Here is a 14,722-nt window from a genome sequence, read left to right as displayed (position 1 = left end):
ATTAGGCGTTATTAAAATTAATATTGGTAAAGATGAGCTCATTATTTGCCCATAATATGCAAATTCAGTGCCACGGAGTATTTAATTTTCATCATTGCTTGACCAAAACATCCCTGCCGTACTCGCCAATCTGACAAACAAGACCAACCCTTTATAATTTTACTTTGTTCTTTTGTTCTCCGAACGTTGTGATTTGCTGTTTGGTTAGTGGACTTTTCAAAGTTATACATTTTTTACGTGTCCCCAGCAAAAACAGTCACAGGAAATCCAAATTGTAGGGCCGGAATCATTTAAGAAGACTTTGCTTAGTTTCCCCTTCCATAAACGACACTTCTTTGTTCACTCTCTCTTCAAAACTTTTCTTTCTATTTTTTTGTAGCCCCAATTGGATTTGGTTTTCATTTCCAGCCATGACCAACTCTAAACAAACTCAGCTCGTGACGTTTCTTTGCTGCTTTCTCATCCTACTTCCTTCCCTAGTACGAGGAGACTGCACTTGCGAACCCGAAGATGAAGATCGGAATAAGTCACTGGCGCTCAAATACAAGATGGCTGCTTTAGTTTCGATTCTCGTTGCTGGAGCTATTGGGGTTTGCTTTCCTCTGCTTGGGAAAACTATCAAGGCTTTAAGTCCCGAAAAGAATGTTTTCTTCTTGATCAAAGCCTTTGCAGCCGGTGTCATATTGTCGACAGGGTTTATCCATGTTCTTCCTGATGCTACTGAGAACTTGACATCTCCTTGCCTCAATGAAAATCCTTGGGGGAAGTTTCCGTTCGCCGGATTGGTGGCTATGTCCTCTGCAATTGCTACATTGATGGTTGATATGTTTGCGACTTCTCATTACACTAAGTCTCACTTTAATAAGACCCAACAGAGTGACGGTGGTGATGAAGAGAAAACAGGGGAACATGAAAATCACGTACATGTTCATACTCATGCAACTCATGGCCATGCTCATGGTTCTGTTTCTATGCTTGAGCGTTCAGTTTCATCTGAGCTTCTTCGACACCGAGTAGTATCTCAGGTAATTTTGTTTAAAGTAAACATGTCTAAACTCTAAATCATATCTATTGGGTGATATTAAATTCTTTTCTTGGACTTCAAATTTCAATAGTCAACATCAGATTGATAAAAATTTGATCAAATTTTAGTGTGATGAAAATTAATCTGATGTTATACATGTTTTGTAGGTTTTGGAGTTGGGAATAGTGGTGCACTCAGTGATAATAGGGATATCTTTGGGTGCATCTGAAAGTCCAAAGACTATAAGACCTTTGGTGGCTGCACTCACCTTCCACCAGTTCTTTGAGGGCATGGGACTTGGTGGATGCATTTCCCAGGTAATAATAATATATCTTCAATCCCTTGTTTCTGTAACAATTTTATGCGTTTATGACTTACCCCTGAATCTCCAACAATCCCACTTCTTCCTCTTGAAGTATTTTCCAGGGTAATAAGTAATAACTGCTAATAAATGTTCAGATTTTGTTTATTATCTTTCAACCATTTCTGTAAACTAGAAAAGGAGAAATCTCATGTCCCATTTTTGTCATTATCTGTTTTTTGGGATCGCTGTTCTTTTTAGGTTTATTTTGAATGTTTTTGTAGGCGAAATTCAAGTCTCGAGCTGTTGCAATTATGGCGATCTTTTTCTCTCTCACAACCCCAGTAGGAATTGCTATAGGAATAGGCATATCAAATATATACGATGAGAACAGCCCAACTGCTCTTATTGTTGAAGGGATCTTCGACTCGGCATCAGCTGGGATCTTAATATATATGGCGCTTGTCGATCTTCTGGCTGCTGATTTCATGAATCCAAAGTTGCAAAACAATGGAACACTTCAAGTAGGAGCAAGTGTTTGTCTTCTTCTTGGATCTGGTCTTATGTCTCTCCTGGCTATTTGGGCTTGAAGTTCAATTATCGAAATTAATGGTATTTGATGTTATAATTTTGCATAAAATTCAAAATTTTGTCCCCTGCATATCCTCTGTTTATTTAATTCTAAAGCAACTTCCTCACACAAGAAGGAATTGATAGTTTTTCAAGAATAAAAAAGAAAAACACCAAAACAAAGAAAAGATAATATAATATTATGTTGAATATGTATCAGCCAACCAATATCATCAAAGCGCAATTTTGCCATGTACAAATTTATTTAATTTCTTTTTTTTTGTCGAAAATATTTAATTTCTTTTATTTCTATTTAAAATGCTACTTATTCAATTGTTGTATAATATGGTCAGATCCATGTAATAATAACATACCATAAAGTAGTGTTATTTCATATTTGTTAAAAATTGGTTTCTTGTGATATTATATTTAAGTTGAGTTTCTTTGTTATTGTCAATTAATTTTAGATTGAATATTTAATATAGTATCAAAATTGTGATTCTTTTTTTTTTATTATTATCTATTACTTTTACCTTATACCCTTTGCCATGTGATCTCATATCACTTAAACATTAAATTTCTTATAATATCATATTCAAATTGAATATTTTCATTCATTATCCATCAACTTAAACGTTTGGCAAGGTAAAACTAATATTTGTTGCTTTAAAAAAATTCTAGTGTTGAAAACACCAAGTCTAATGAACTTTGCTCAGAACCAGAGTTGAATCTCATCATTTTCCAAATAAAACAATAGTAGTATTAAATTTATGTTATGGACCAAAAACTTCAGTGACAAAAATAGAAGTAAGAAGGAAGGAGAAGAAGAACAAAGAAGAGGTCTCATAACCGAACGAGTGTACAATACCTTGCTTCCCTTTTGGTGCTGCTCATTCTCATGGACATTTGCATGCAAAAAAAAATAAAATAGCAGTTAAAATAAAAACTAGTCTAACACTCAAGCCCAAGCTATAAAAATAGATCCATATTGTCTTCAGATTTAGTGGTTAAGATAGTATTAAAGAAAACATCAAAGTCCGGGTTCAAATCCCAGCTTCCCCCTCCCTTTTAATGTAAGGCTATGTCCCCTTTGAATAATAATAATAAAAAAAAAGACCCGTATCAATTTACGAATACAAATGTTGGCTGATTCGTTAGAGTAATTCAGGCTCCATTTTTCATATATATTCTGAAAGAATTCGAAGCAAACATTTTCATGTGGTAAGTGGAAACTGTAGAATGCATAATTGAATGGCGTTGACATGTTCTCCCTGATCAAAACGACTGTCTTGTTCCAATTCATCATCTTCCTATGTCCAATTCAATAATCTGGAACTGTTCGTTTCCTCCTTTTCTTCTTCTTCCTGTTCCTTTGAGATTGCATTAGTGTTTTCCTCTTCCATTGAATGATTAAGACTACTGGTTCGGATGATGATCTGCTTGCTGTTTCAGTGTTCAGATCTCGTCCTCTGATTGCAAATTTGCAAACTCTTACTTTAAAAGTGTTAAGAGAATTGCCAATGAGTTATTGTTTAATGGTAAAAAGGAGTCCTTGTAATTTTGAGGTCTTAGGTTCAAATTTTAGCATATGTGAATTTGATTCAACTTTTATTAAATTTGTTTAGTAATATTTTAACTTGTTTGTTTGATTGTTCTGTGAATTTTTATATATGAATATAATATGTGTTATAATTGTAATTTTTAAATGTAATTTCATAAAATTGTTTGGGAAGTAGAGCCTTATTCAAGAAAAAAAAAAAAGAGTTACAGAATTTAAATTAGAAGTGGTTATGTAACGACTTTAGATTGGGTTTTAGATATGATACCAATGTTTTAGATTCTTGTTCAAGTTTAGTCCAATGTGATAATTTTTCCAAGCTTACCTAAATTTATAAATACTATAGTCCAAGTCATCCTTGCCTATCCAAATAACTTTATTTAAAAGAATAAAAATATGGTATATTTTTATTTAATTTTTAACATTTTTGTTATTTTCTTTTATTAAATTTTAAAATATGAAAATTTTAATATATTTTATAATATTTACATTATAACATTATATATTTATTCTTTATATAATATAAACTATATTAATATATATAAATATGAAAAATAATATAATTATATAATACAGGCTAAATCAAGCTTGGTTTCAGGCATAGCTCGGATCTTGAATGTTATAGCTAAAACTTTATTTGCTTTTTTAAATTAACCTATTTTTTTTTTATAAAATTTGTTTAAATCATCCGTGTCTGTCGATTCACCAAATTCGATTAAATTTCATGCAATTCGCTTATTTTCAATGTCCTAAACTGAATTACTAAGTATTTGAAAAAACTCATTGAATAACCAATTAAAATATTTTCGGTCAACGACGTAATTATAAAACAAAGTAATTGTTTAATTTAAATTCAAAGTAAAAAAAAAAATATATATATATATATATATATGTTTACAGTTGCAAATCCTGGGAAATGAAATCCTATTTTTCAAAGCACGTAGCTAGAGTTAAAAATTTTACAGTTGAAGAAGTTTAACAAAGGAGGGGAGAGTGCCTTAGCCTCTGAAACTGATGGAACCTATGCATAACAAAATAGACTGTAAAATCAGATTAATAAAAAAATAATGGCAAATATTTCTGTCTTTTCTGTTTTCCTCAGTGTCTTCAATAGTTATAAATCTCACAAAACCATTAAGCCTCTACTGACAACATTGTATAAGGCACAATCCATCATGCTCAACAAAGAAAAGTCGTAACTCATAACATCTTTAACTGATGGATCAGCTATTTCTTTGGGCATTAAGTGGCAGTAATCCTGAGGAATCAAGTGAGCATTTATGTACGAGATTTTGAAGTGATTTCTGCTCAAACCACAATCGTTAATTAAAAGTGTAAATTGGCTTGCTTTAACCAAAAAAAAAAAGAAAGTTGGCTTGCTACCAGCCAGGTTCGAAGACGAACTGCATGCGATCTCTTTCACCTGATCCCAACTGAAGCTACCCATGCTTCCGAAGCAGAGGAACAACACCGACGAAGGAAGTTGTTGGTCGAGCTATTTCACGATTGTTTCAGAATTTCGATGGACCCCACTTTTTTTTTTTAATTAATTGTTAATTTTTAAAATTTTATTTTGAACAAAAAATAATTGTTACTTTCATATAAAATTGATTATTATCTTTTACATTGTTATCGATTTATGTACCTATATTATCATCATTTTTATTAATTTTAATTATTTATTACTGAATTATTATATAACTTAAAAATAATTTTAGTAAATTTTAATTATTTATTAATTTTATAAATATCAAATAATTTAAAATTTTTACTTTATAAAAAATATAATCTAATATTTTTAATAATCATTTTCTTCACCTCTATTATTGTATTTGTATTTAAACACATATCTTATTATTAATTTTAATCTTATCATTATAATAATTAATCTTACATCTATTTTTATTTTCTATCTCACCACCCATTCATATAAATCATTAACGTCAATTAAATTATTAGAGGTGAGTATAAGTTGGAATCCAACTGATTTAGTTAATCGAAATCGGTTGAATCTAATCAAGTCAATTTGATTAGTTCTATTTCGATAATGATTTGTTAAGTAAAATAATTTAATTAGTTAATTCAATTGATTTTTTATTTTTAAAATTAATAATCAAATTGATTAATCGATTTTGTTAGTAAATTTTAAAATATATTTTATATTCTTAAGAATGACAAATATAACATTGATGTCAAAATTACAAAATTATTTTAATTGAATGAAAATTGTTGTAAAATTATTGTTCAAAATTAGTGACAAAAAATATGAAAAATTTTGGTTCTTCAATTGAATTGACCGACTTTACGTTTATTTTCAATTATTAAAAATAATAAATCAATTTTGATTATTTTTTTTTAAAGTTGATTTTTAGTTTTTTTAAATCATATCGGTTGATTGCTCATCTTAATTATTATCAAATATAATCATTGTGTAAAAGAGAAAAAAAAAGTCACTTGAGGCAAAGTTGGCCGACCCCGCAATTCTTATAGTGAGGACAATTGAAGCCAACATTTTTGACGAAACATGAATTTACGACTGAAGAGTAGGTGTGGAAGCAGCAGCTAGACGATAACAAAAACTATAATTGCGGGGGCATGCTCTTTTGGTCAAGTCAACAACATGTGCTTCAGACTTATCTCTGCATCCATGTTCCATCGTCAAGCTTGCAATTAGAATCAAAATTCGTCCTTGGGTTAATCATCAAAAGTGAAAAGGAAAAACGAAAAAGCCAGATCCAATTACCATGCCCAATCGTGCGCTTTATTAATTATTACTTTTTGACTTAGATATTTTTCGACCCTCCTAATTAATCTAAGTTACCCGGAAGTGGAAGGTAGAAAGCATTGGAACTTGATAGATACCGCGTAAGATACAGTGCTGATGATGGAGAAAAACGTGGGAAAGAAATTAATTAAAATAAATAAAAATATCTTAATTTCTTTTGTACGACGATCGATTATTTGTTTTCTTACTGGTTTTTAAGTGGTAAAGAGAGAATTTTCTTATAAATACCTAGATAAGTTGACATGATATTTAAATTAGTGTTTAAAATTGTAAATTTAAACGAATTTATACATATAATATTTTTTTAATCAGATAAATATAAAACTAAAAAATTTAAGAGTACAAAAAAAACTAAAAAAAAATCTGATGGAATTGAACCCAAATTAACTTGTGTTCAACTAAATATTTAAAAGAATACTAATTAGCTCAATTATTTAGTGATGAATTATCGATAAATTAATGTTTGTTGATAAATTTTATTTAGATCTATTTCAGGGTTGGGTTACTCATTCAAGTTTAAAGTTTCATTCAAATTTTGAAAAAATTTTAATAAAAAGAATAAAACTTGTTAAATGAGTTTGAGCATAATTTTTTGGTTTCTTTAAATTTTGAATTCGATCTTAGATAAAAAATATAAAACTCAAACTCGACTTAATCTGAATTCACATATATAAATTATTTATTTATATTTATGTGAATTATATATAAATTAATTCACATATATATAAATTAAAAATAAAAATTATATAAAATTTAATCATATTTTTAATTTTTTATTATATAAATTAAGTTTAATAGGTTGATTTGAAATTTATTTTTTAAATTTGGGTCGGGTTTGAAAATTTTTAAGATCCGAAATTTCAAGTTGGATTGGACTTAGGTAAGCATTTAAATTATTAATATCAAGTGTGAGGCTCACCTGAATCTGTTTCAACTCATGAACACCTTTAATTTTATCAATAATCAATTGATAATTACGAATGAAAATACTTAATCAATATTAACTAAATTCTACCAATATAATTAATTTTATTTTCTAATTCAAATAATTTTTATGTAATCTTTATTATAAAAGTTAATTTATTTATTAATAAATATATTTATTAATTTAAAATTTATTTATATCTTATTATCAAGAAAATAAAATATTATTGATATTTTACATATTTTTATTGTAAATAACATTGAAATTATTACTTTTGTGCTATGATAATATGATTATTGTAATACCTTTAAATAAAATAATTTTTATTTTTTAATAATATCAAACATAATAATTTTTAAGTTTTGAGAACTAATTATCATTAAAAAAATGATTCTAAATCACGAATTATAAGATAATTGTAACAAAATTAAATTATCATGATAATTTTTAAAAGTTTAATAAATTACTAATAAATAAATTATCACAATGATCTTCAAAAGCATAGTACTTTACCATTAAATTTTATCAATAACATTTGATAATTACTGACAAAACTTTGTCCATATTAAACTAAATTTTGGTAGTGATAGATTTAATTTAATTTTTTAATTTAAATATTTTTATGTAATTTTTATTGTGAAAGTTAATTCATTTATCAATAAATATATTTATTAATCTAAAATGTTATTTATATATTATTATCAAGAAAATAAAATATTACTGATATTTTGCATATAGTTATGTTGATTTATATAACATTGAAATATTACTTTTGTGCTATGATAATATGACTATTTTAAAACTTTTAAATAAAATAATTTTTAATTTTCAATAATATCAAACATAATAATTTTTAAGTTCTGAGAAATAATTATAGTAAAAAAAAAGTGATTCGAATCATGAATTATAAGATAACTATAATAATAATTAAATTATGACGATGATTTTTAAAAGTTTAGTATTCTATTAATAAATAAATTATCAAAATGATCTTTAAAAGCATAGTATTCTATCATTAAATTACAAAACTATTAACAAAAGTCTTTTTGTTGTTTTTTAATACTTGTATTCTAAAAATGAACTTTAAAATTTACTTTCCGTAATGTATATCTTTATTGGAAAATTATCTCATTTGTTGAATTTAAAATTAATTTCTCATGCTTAATTCTATCTATGAAACTCAGAAAGTGTTGTTAAATGAAACTAGTGTGTGTTTGGTTTCAAGAAATATTTTATTTTTATTTTTTAGAAACAATATTCATTTTTTATTTTTTATTGAAAATGTGTTTGATAAATAAAAATATAATATAATTTTTCAAAATAAGGATCAATTTGTTTTGCAAAAAATGACTTCTAAAAAATAATTTTCGTATTTTTAAGTGTTTGTTTGACAAAAAAATGATTGGTCAACTGAAAATGACTTATTATTCAATAGAAAATGAGATCATTTTTAAAAAAAATTATCTTATGAATTTGAAAAAAAAAAGATATTTTTCAAAAAATAGCTGTCTATGAGTAAAATTATTTACCAATACTTTCAAAATTAATTTTACTTATAAATAATATTATACAAATAAATAATATTATATTATATTAATAAATGATATTATATTATAACATATTAATAAATAATATTATATGAATAAATAATATACTATTAATACAATATAATAAATAATATATTAATAAATAATTATTATAAATAAATATTATACTAATATATTAATATTAATAAATAATTTTATATTAATAAATCATATATTAATAAATAATATTATAATATATTAATAAATAAATATACTATTACTAAATAATATATTATTAATAAATAGTATACTATTAATATAATATATTAATAAATATATAATATACTAATAAATAATATAAAGAATAATAAATAGTTTTATTTTAAATATTTTTTATATTAACATAATATTTTAATATTAAATATTATTAATAAAATATAATTTTTTGAGTATTAATAGTTTTAAGAATAAATAATTTCAATATATTTTAAAATTTTAATAGTTATATTAATATTATTTGAAAAAAAAATTAAAAAAATTAAAAAAAATAAAAAATATTTTTTATTAATTCGTCCAGATAATAAAAAAAAATTTTAATTCAAAAAATATAATTTTTTTAAAAATTATTTTCCGCGAAATAAATGAAACCTAAAAATATTGAAAATGTTCTGGGTATTTGCATTGAGAAGAAGTAAAAATGCGCAAAGCAGAATTTAATTGGTCTCCACATAGCTTCTAAATGGACTAGTTTAACCAACGAATTGATGTCACGTTAATTGTAAATGTAATGGGTATATCTGTTATTCATGGGATTCGAAATCGTGGTTGTTGGTTTACATTTCAAACGAAAATGCCGCACACCGTGTTTTCGTATTTGCTATCTTTTATTTTTATTTGAAAACGATTAAAACAACTATTTATGGTTTTTAAAAATTAAATATGTTTTCATTTTTATTTTAAAATATATATTTTTAATCATCAAACATGTTTTCATTTTATTTTTTATTTTTCAAAAAAAATGAAAATGAAAAGACCTATTCTTTCTAAACCCAAACAGAGTTTGATTATTTTTTTTTTTTAATTTTCAACTTATAATAGTTGTTTCAATTACAAATTCAATTAATAGCATTTATATTTAACATGCTATTAAATTATTATTTTACAAATATAGCCAAGTCCACATAGATAGCACTGTTGAAACTTGAAAGTTTATACATATAGAGTATAGATTTTCTTACATTAGTGTAAAAGTTATATATATTTTTTATTTTTAGATCAAAATTAAATTTATAATACTTAAACTTAGTCATTTTAATCTAAGAATAAAAAATGTGTAATAATTACACTGTATAAGTGAATTTCTCATCTCTTTTTTTTTATATATATAAAGAGAGATCCACTTGCACTAATATTACTCATATACTTTTTTTGAACCCTTATATTAAAATTAAATCCATGACTTATTTAAATCAAAATAATATTTTTAAATTTAATAATTTTAATTCAATAATAAAAAAAATGTGAAAGTTATACTAGTATAAATGGATCCCAACTTGCATTATATATAAAAGAAGGGATCAACTTAAATCAATGTAAAATTTTTTAGTTTTATATTTTTTTAATTATTGACTTCAATAAATCTAAAGGATAAGATTAAATCAAATTTAATATAAAAATTAATAATATTATTTGTATATATACAAATAATATACTAATAAAAACATGATAAGAGCATAAAATTATAAAACAAAAATATTACTATGACGACATTATACTTTTAATGATAACATGATTTAAAATTAATTGTTGCATTACTAATTACACATAATTTTTTGTTGACAATTTAAAATTGAAATAAAAAAGTATAAATAAATCAATCATTAAACGTTTTATCAAAACAAGAAAACTAAATATACTTTTAAAAGAATGAAGATAAAATTTTGAGACAAAAATTTCGTGTTGTTCTGTCCTTTTGTAAAATAGTTTAAATATGATCTTTTTGTTGAAAAAAGAATTACAACAGGTGATAAAGATCTAAAGTAAAAATAAAAATAAAAAGTATACAAAAAAAGAAATTGTTAACAAATATAAATATGATTTGAACATCTCTTAAATTACAATACATACATTTAATTTATAAAATACAAAAAATAATAAAATAACATTTTTTTGTTAGAAAGCCAATTTAAATGTATTTAATACAAATATATAGGTAGGGATTTAGTTACATCGGTGTAGGTGTTAGTTACACTCTTTTTCTGATCAATGGATAAAATGATTAAAATTTAAAATACCTATTTTAATCCAAATCTAACAGTAAGAAAAGAATATAACACTTATACTAGTGTAAATGAATTCCTCATCTCTTTATAATATATATATATATATATATATGAGGAGGGATCCATTTACACTAGTAGCGGTGGATCTTGATATATAATTTAGAGGGGGTCAATTAATAATATATAATATATTTTATCTTATTTTTTTCTAAGGCATATTTCATCATACTTATTAATATACATACATATATATACAAACAATATACTAATAAAAACATGATAAAAGCATAGAATTATAAAACAAAAATATTACTATGATGACATTATACTTTTAATAATAACGCGATTTAAAATTAACTATTGAATTACTAATTTCACATAATTTTTTGATTTTTTTGACAATTTAAAATCGAAATAAAAAAGTATAAATAAATCAATCATTAAATATTTTATCAAAACAAGAAAACTAAATATACTTTTAAAAGAATGAAGATGAAATTTTGAGACTATAAATTTGGTGTTTTTCTGTCCTTTTGTAAAATAGTTCAAATATGATCTTTTTGTTGAAAAAAGAATTACAACATGTAATAGAGATCTAAAGTAAAAATAAAAGTAAAAAGTATACAAGAAAAGGAGTTGTTAACAAATATAAATGTGATTTGAACATCTCTTAAATTACAATGCATAAATTTAATTTATAAAATGCAAAAAATAATAAAATTAACATTTTTGGGTTAAAAAGCCAATTTAAATTTATTTAATACAATTATATATACATGTTAAAGGGGTATCAGACATTTTTTTTTGGGGGGGGGGAGGGGCAAGGCACCCTCAAGTGTCCATTACGATCCACCATTGTACACTAGTGTAACTCTTATGGGGGTTTTAGCTTGCGAAATCTTGGATTCTGAGGGAAAGTGTATCTCTGTGAAAGTGTGATACCTAAGATTTTTTTTCATTTTCAGGGATCTCATATTCAGATTCACTCATTTTGTTGAAAAAAATCCATGTATATTAATTTTTAGATAATTACCATAATTTTCTTGACATATGTGATGGCAACTTTTCATTTTGTTTTATTAATAATAAATACGCAAATGATAAATGATGCTTTTAACAGTGAAAGAAAATGAATATTTTAATTAATTGTTGTTTTTATTTATCAAACATTATGGCGTTACTAAACATTAACTAAACATTAACGCCTTAATTGATGGAGAAAAAGGGTTAGAAAAAGGATCAATTAAGGTACTTGGCACTTTAAATGCCTTAATTGCTCATTTTTATAAATTAGAAACAAGATTAATTAAGGCATTTGGTTATACAAACTAAGTGATTGATCTTTTTTTAAATTTATAAATGATCAATTTAGGCGTTTGGCACTTTGAACACCTTAACTGATTTTTTATTTAAATTAAAAAAAATCAATTAAGGTACCAAATGCCTTAATTGATATTATTTTTAATTTATAATTTATAAATTAGATCAATTAAGATGTTTGTGTAGTCAATCGCCTTAATTGATCTTATTATAAATTTATAATAAGATCAATTAAGGAGTTTGTGTAACCAAATGCCTTAATTGATCCTTTATATATAATTTATATATTGGATCAATTAAGATATTTGTGTAGCCAAACGCCTTAATTAACCTCTTTATAAATTTATAATAAGATCAATTAAAGTGTTTCGCTACATAAACCCCTTAATTGATTCAATGTATAAAATATATATAAATGATCAATTAAGGTGTTTGTGTAACCAAATGCTTTAAGTATTGCAATATAAAAAAAATAAAATATTACTAACAAAAACCTACAATTGAGTTTCAATTACTTCCAGACATACTTTTCAAAAAGGTAATAGCTATGTGATAATTTTTTATTTAGGTTAAATTTGAAAATAAGGTAACTTTCTCTCTCGGATCCTAAAATACCATAGAGAGAAGTGAGTTTTTGATTTTAGGACTTTGGGTACTATTGAGAATCTGATATTTTCTCCCATAATCGAATTACCTTAAACCAAACATGAGAAATAAATACCTAGCATCAAGATTCTAAAAGAAAATTTATGGATCCTTCTGAGCCAAACACACTCTTACACTTTTTTGGATCTTTCAATCAAAATTACTAAATTTAAGAATATTATTTTGATTCAAATAGATCATCAATAGATCAAATTTGATCTCTTAATTTGAATTATTAATAATTAAATATATGATTTTTTTGAATATGAAATTTAACTCAATTAGTTCATGTATTTACTCTTAAAAAATAGCATATAATAAGTTTGAAATTTGAATTCTAACACTTGCAATCTCTTCTTTTATCCCCAAGCTGTGGCTTCTTTTGTAAAAATATATATTTTGAGTTTATGTGTTTTAGATTTAAGGTTAAGTAAAGAAAAAGAGAGCAAGACCCAGGCCTTTTAACAAAAGATGTGACGATGCCATCAGATTTGTTAGAGAAATGAAACTCTTTTTCTATAGTTTGAAGGACATGAACAACTTCTTACCAAACATGAAATATTTGATGAGTTTGAGAATTAGATAAAATTGACAAATGATCATGTGAGACAGAAATGATGATTTGCTTTTCTTCATCAATGAAAAAATTATCTGGAACTTTTGATGAACGTGTTTTACTTTTAGGAGTATTAACTATTTTTTTTGTTTGAACCAATACAAAGTTCACAAAATTGAAAAAAAATGGTTCACGGAAGAGAGTGCTAATATATTACATGATAAAGTTCTTTATGATGGTAAGTGCATGTATCTAAGTTTTAATCTTTCAAAATTGAAATTGAAATTTTCTATTTTCAAAAATTATTTTTGGTTAAAAAAATTTCTAATCGTTAATTGTAATAGAGGAAAAAAGAAAAGAAATTGATAGGCTATGTTTTTGGTGTCGTGTACTACGAATGTTGAAAAGGAATAATAAGATGGAAAACTTTTTTCCTTTTTTCTATAAGTAAAATGAAAGATAGATTTCAGGATGTCATATTAGGCATCTACATTTGCACTTATTAGATCACCATCTTCTTGCCAACAAGAAAAATCCCCCAAAGAATATCGACACTCTGATTGAAATTTACCAATTTAAGCTTGGCGTCGACTATGGGTATAATCAAATCGAGGTAGTATAGTAAAAAATTCAAACTTAATTTGAAATGTGTTATTCAAAATTAGATTCAAGCTTGATTAAATTTTAATATTTAAATTAAACTTAACTCAAAATAAATATCAAGTTATTTGAACTCGTTAAATTAAATTTATTTATTGAATAGGAAACGAGTTTGATTTCTAAACTCAATTTCAAGCACGATTATTTGTGTATGAATTCTAACTTCAGCTCGAATTGATATATAAGATTAATTTAATAAATTTTTTAATTATAATAATAAAAATTATATATTAAAATATAAAAATTTAATTAGGTTTGATAATTATTCGACATTAAAATACTTATACTCGACAAGCTCAAAAGATTGGTTTGTTCAAACTCGATTCGATAATTATCGAATTAAATTTAAATTTTATCAAAACTTAATCTAAATAATTTACAAGTATTGATAAATCGTTTACATTTCAACATTGACAACGGAGAACAATGGTTGTTATGTTGACATTCTTTGAACACCTCTAGCTGTGTTATCAATCTCAACTCATGTTAATCTCCAAATTTTGCAAATCTTTAACTTTTTTAATTGGGAAATCCTTTCAAATTCATAATAGGAAAAATTAGACTCAATTT

General features: G+C 24.8%; 1 protein-coding gene across 1 annotated transcript; it reads left to right on the top strand.

Moving 5' to 3' along the window:
- The first annotated feature begins 260 nt into the window (after window positions 1–260).
- On the top strand, window positions 261–1,965 carry LOC111305647 (zinc transporter 8-like). The gene is made up of 3 exons (XM_022903355.2): window positions 261–1,025; window positions 1,192–1,341; window positions 1,610–1,965. The coding sequence occupies exons 1-3, from the start codon at window positions 411–413 to the stop codon at window positions 1,913–1,915; spliced, it is 1,071 nt and encodes a 356-aa protein (XP_022759090.2). The 5' UTR covers window positions 261–410; the 3' UTR covers window positions 1,916–1,965.
- Window positions 1,966–14,722: the final 12,757 nt, after the last annotated feature.

The sequence above is a fragment of the Durio zibethinus genome, chromosome 21 (genome assembly GCF_047325235.1).
Source record: "Durio zibethinus cultivar Kanyao isolate XHJ-2024 chromosome 21, ASM4732523v1, whole genome shotgun sequence".
Classification (NCBI taxonomy): Eukaryota; Viridiplantae; Streptophyta; class Magnoliopsida; order Malvales; family Malvaceae; genus Durio; species Durio zibethinus.
This window is presented reverse-complemented; position numbering and strand designations above follow the sequence as displayed.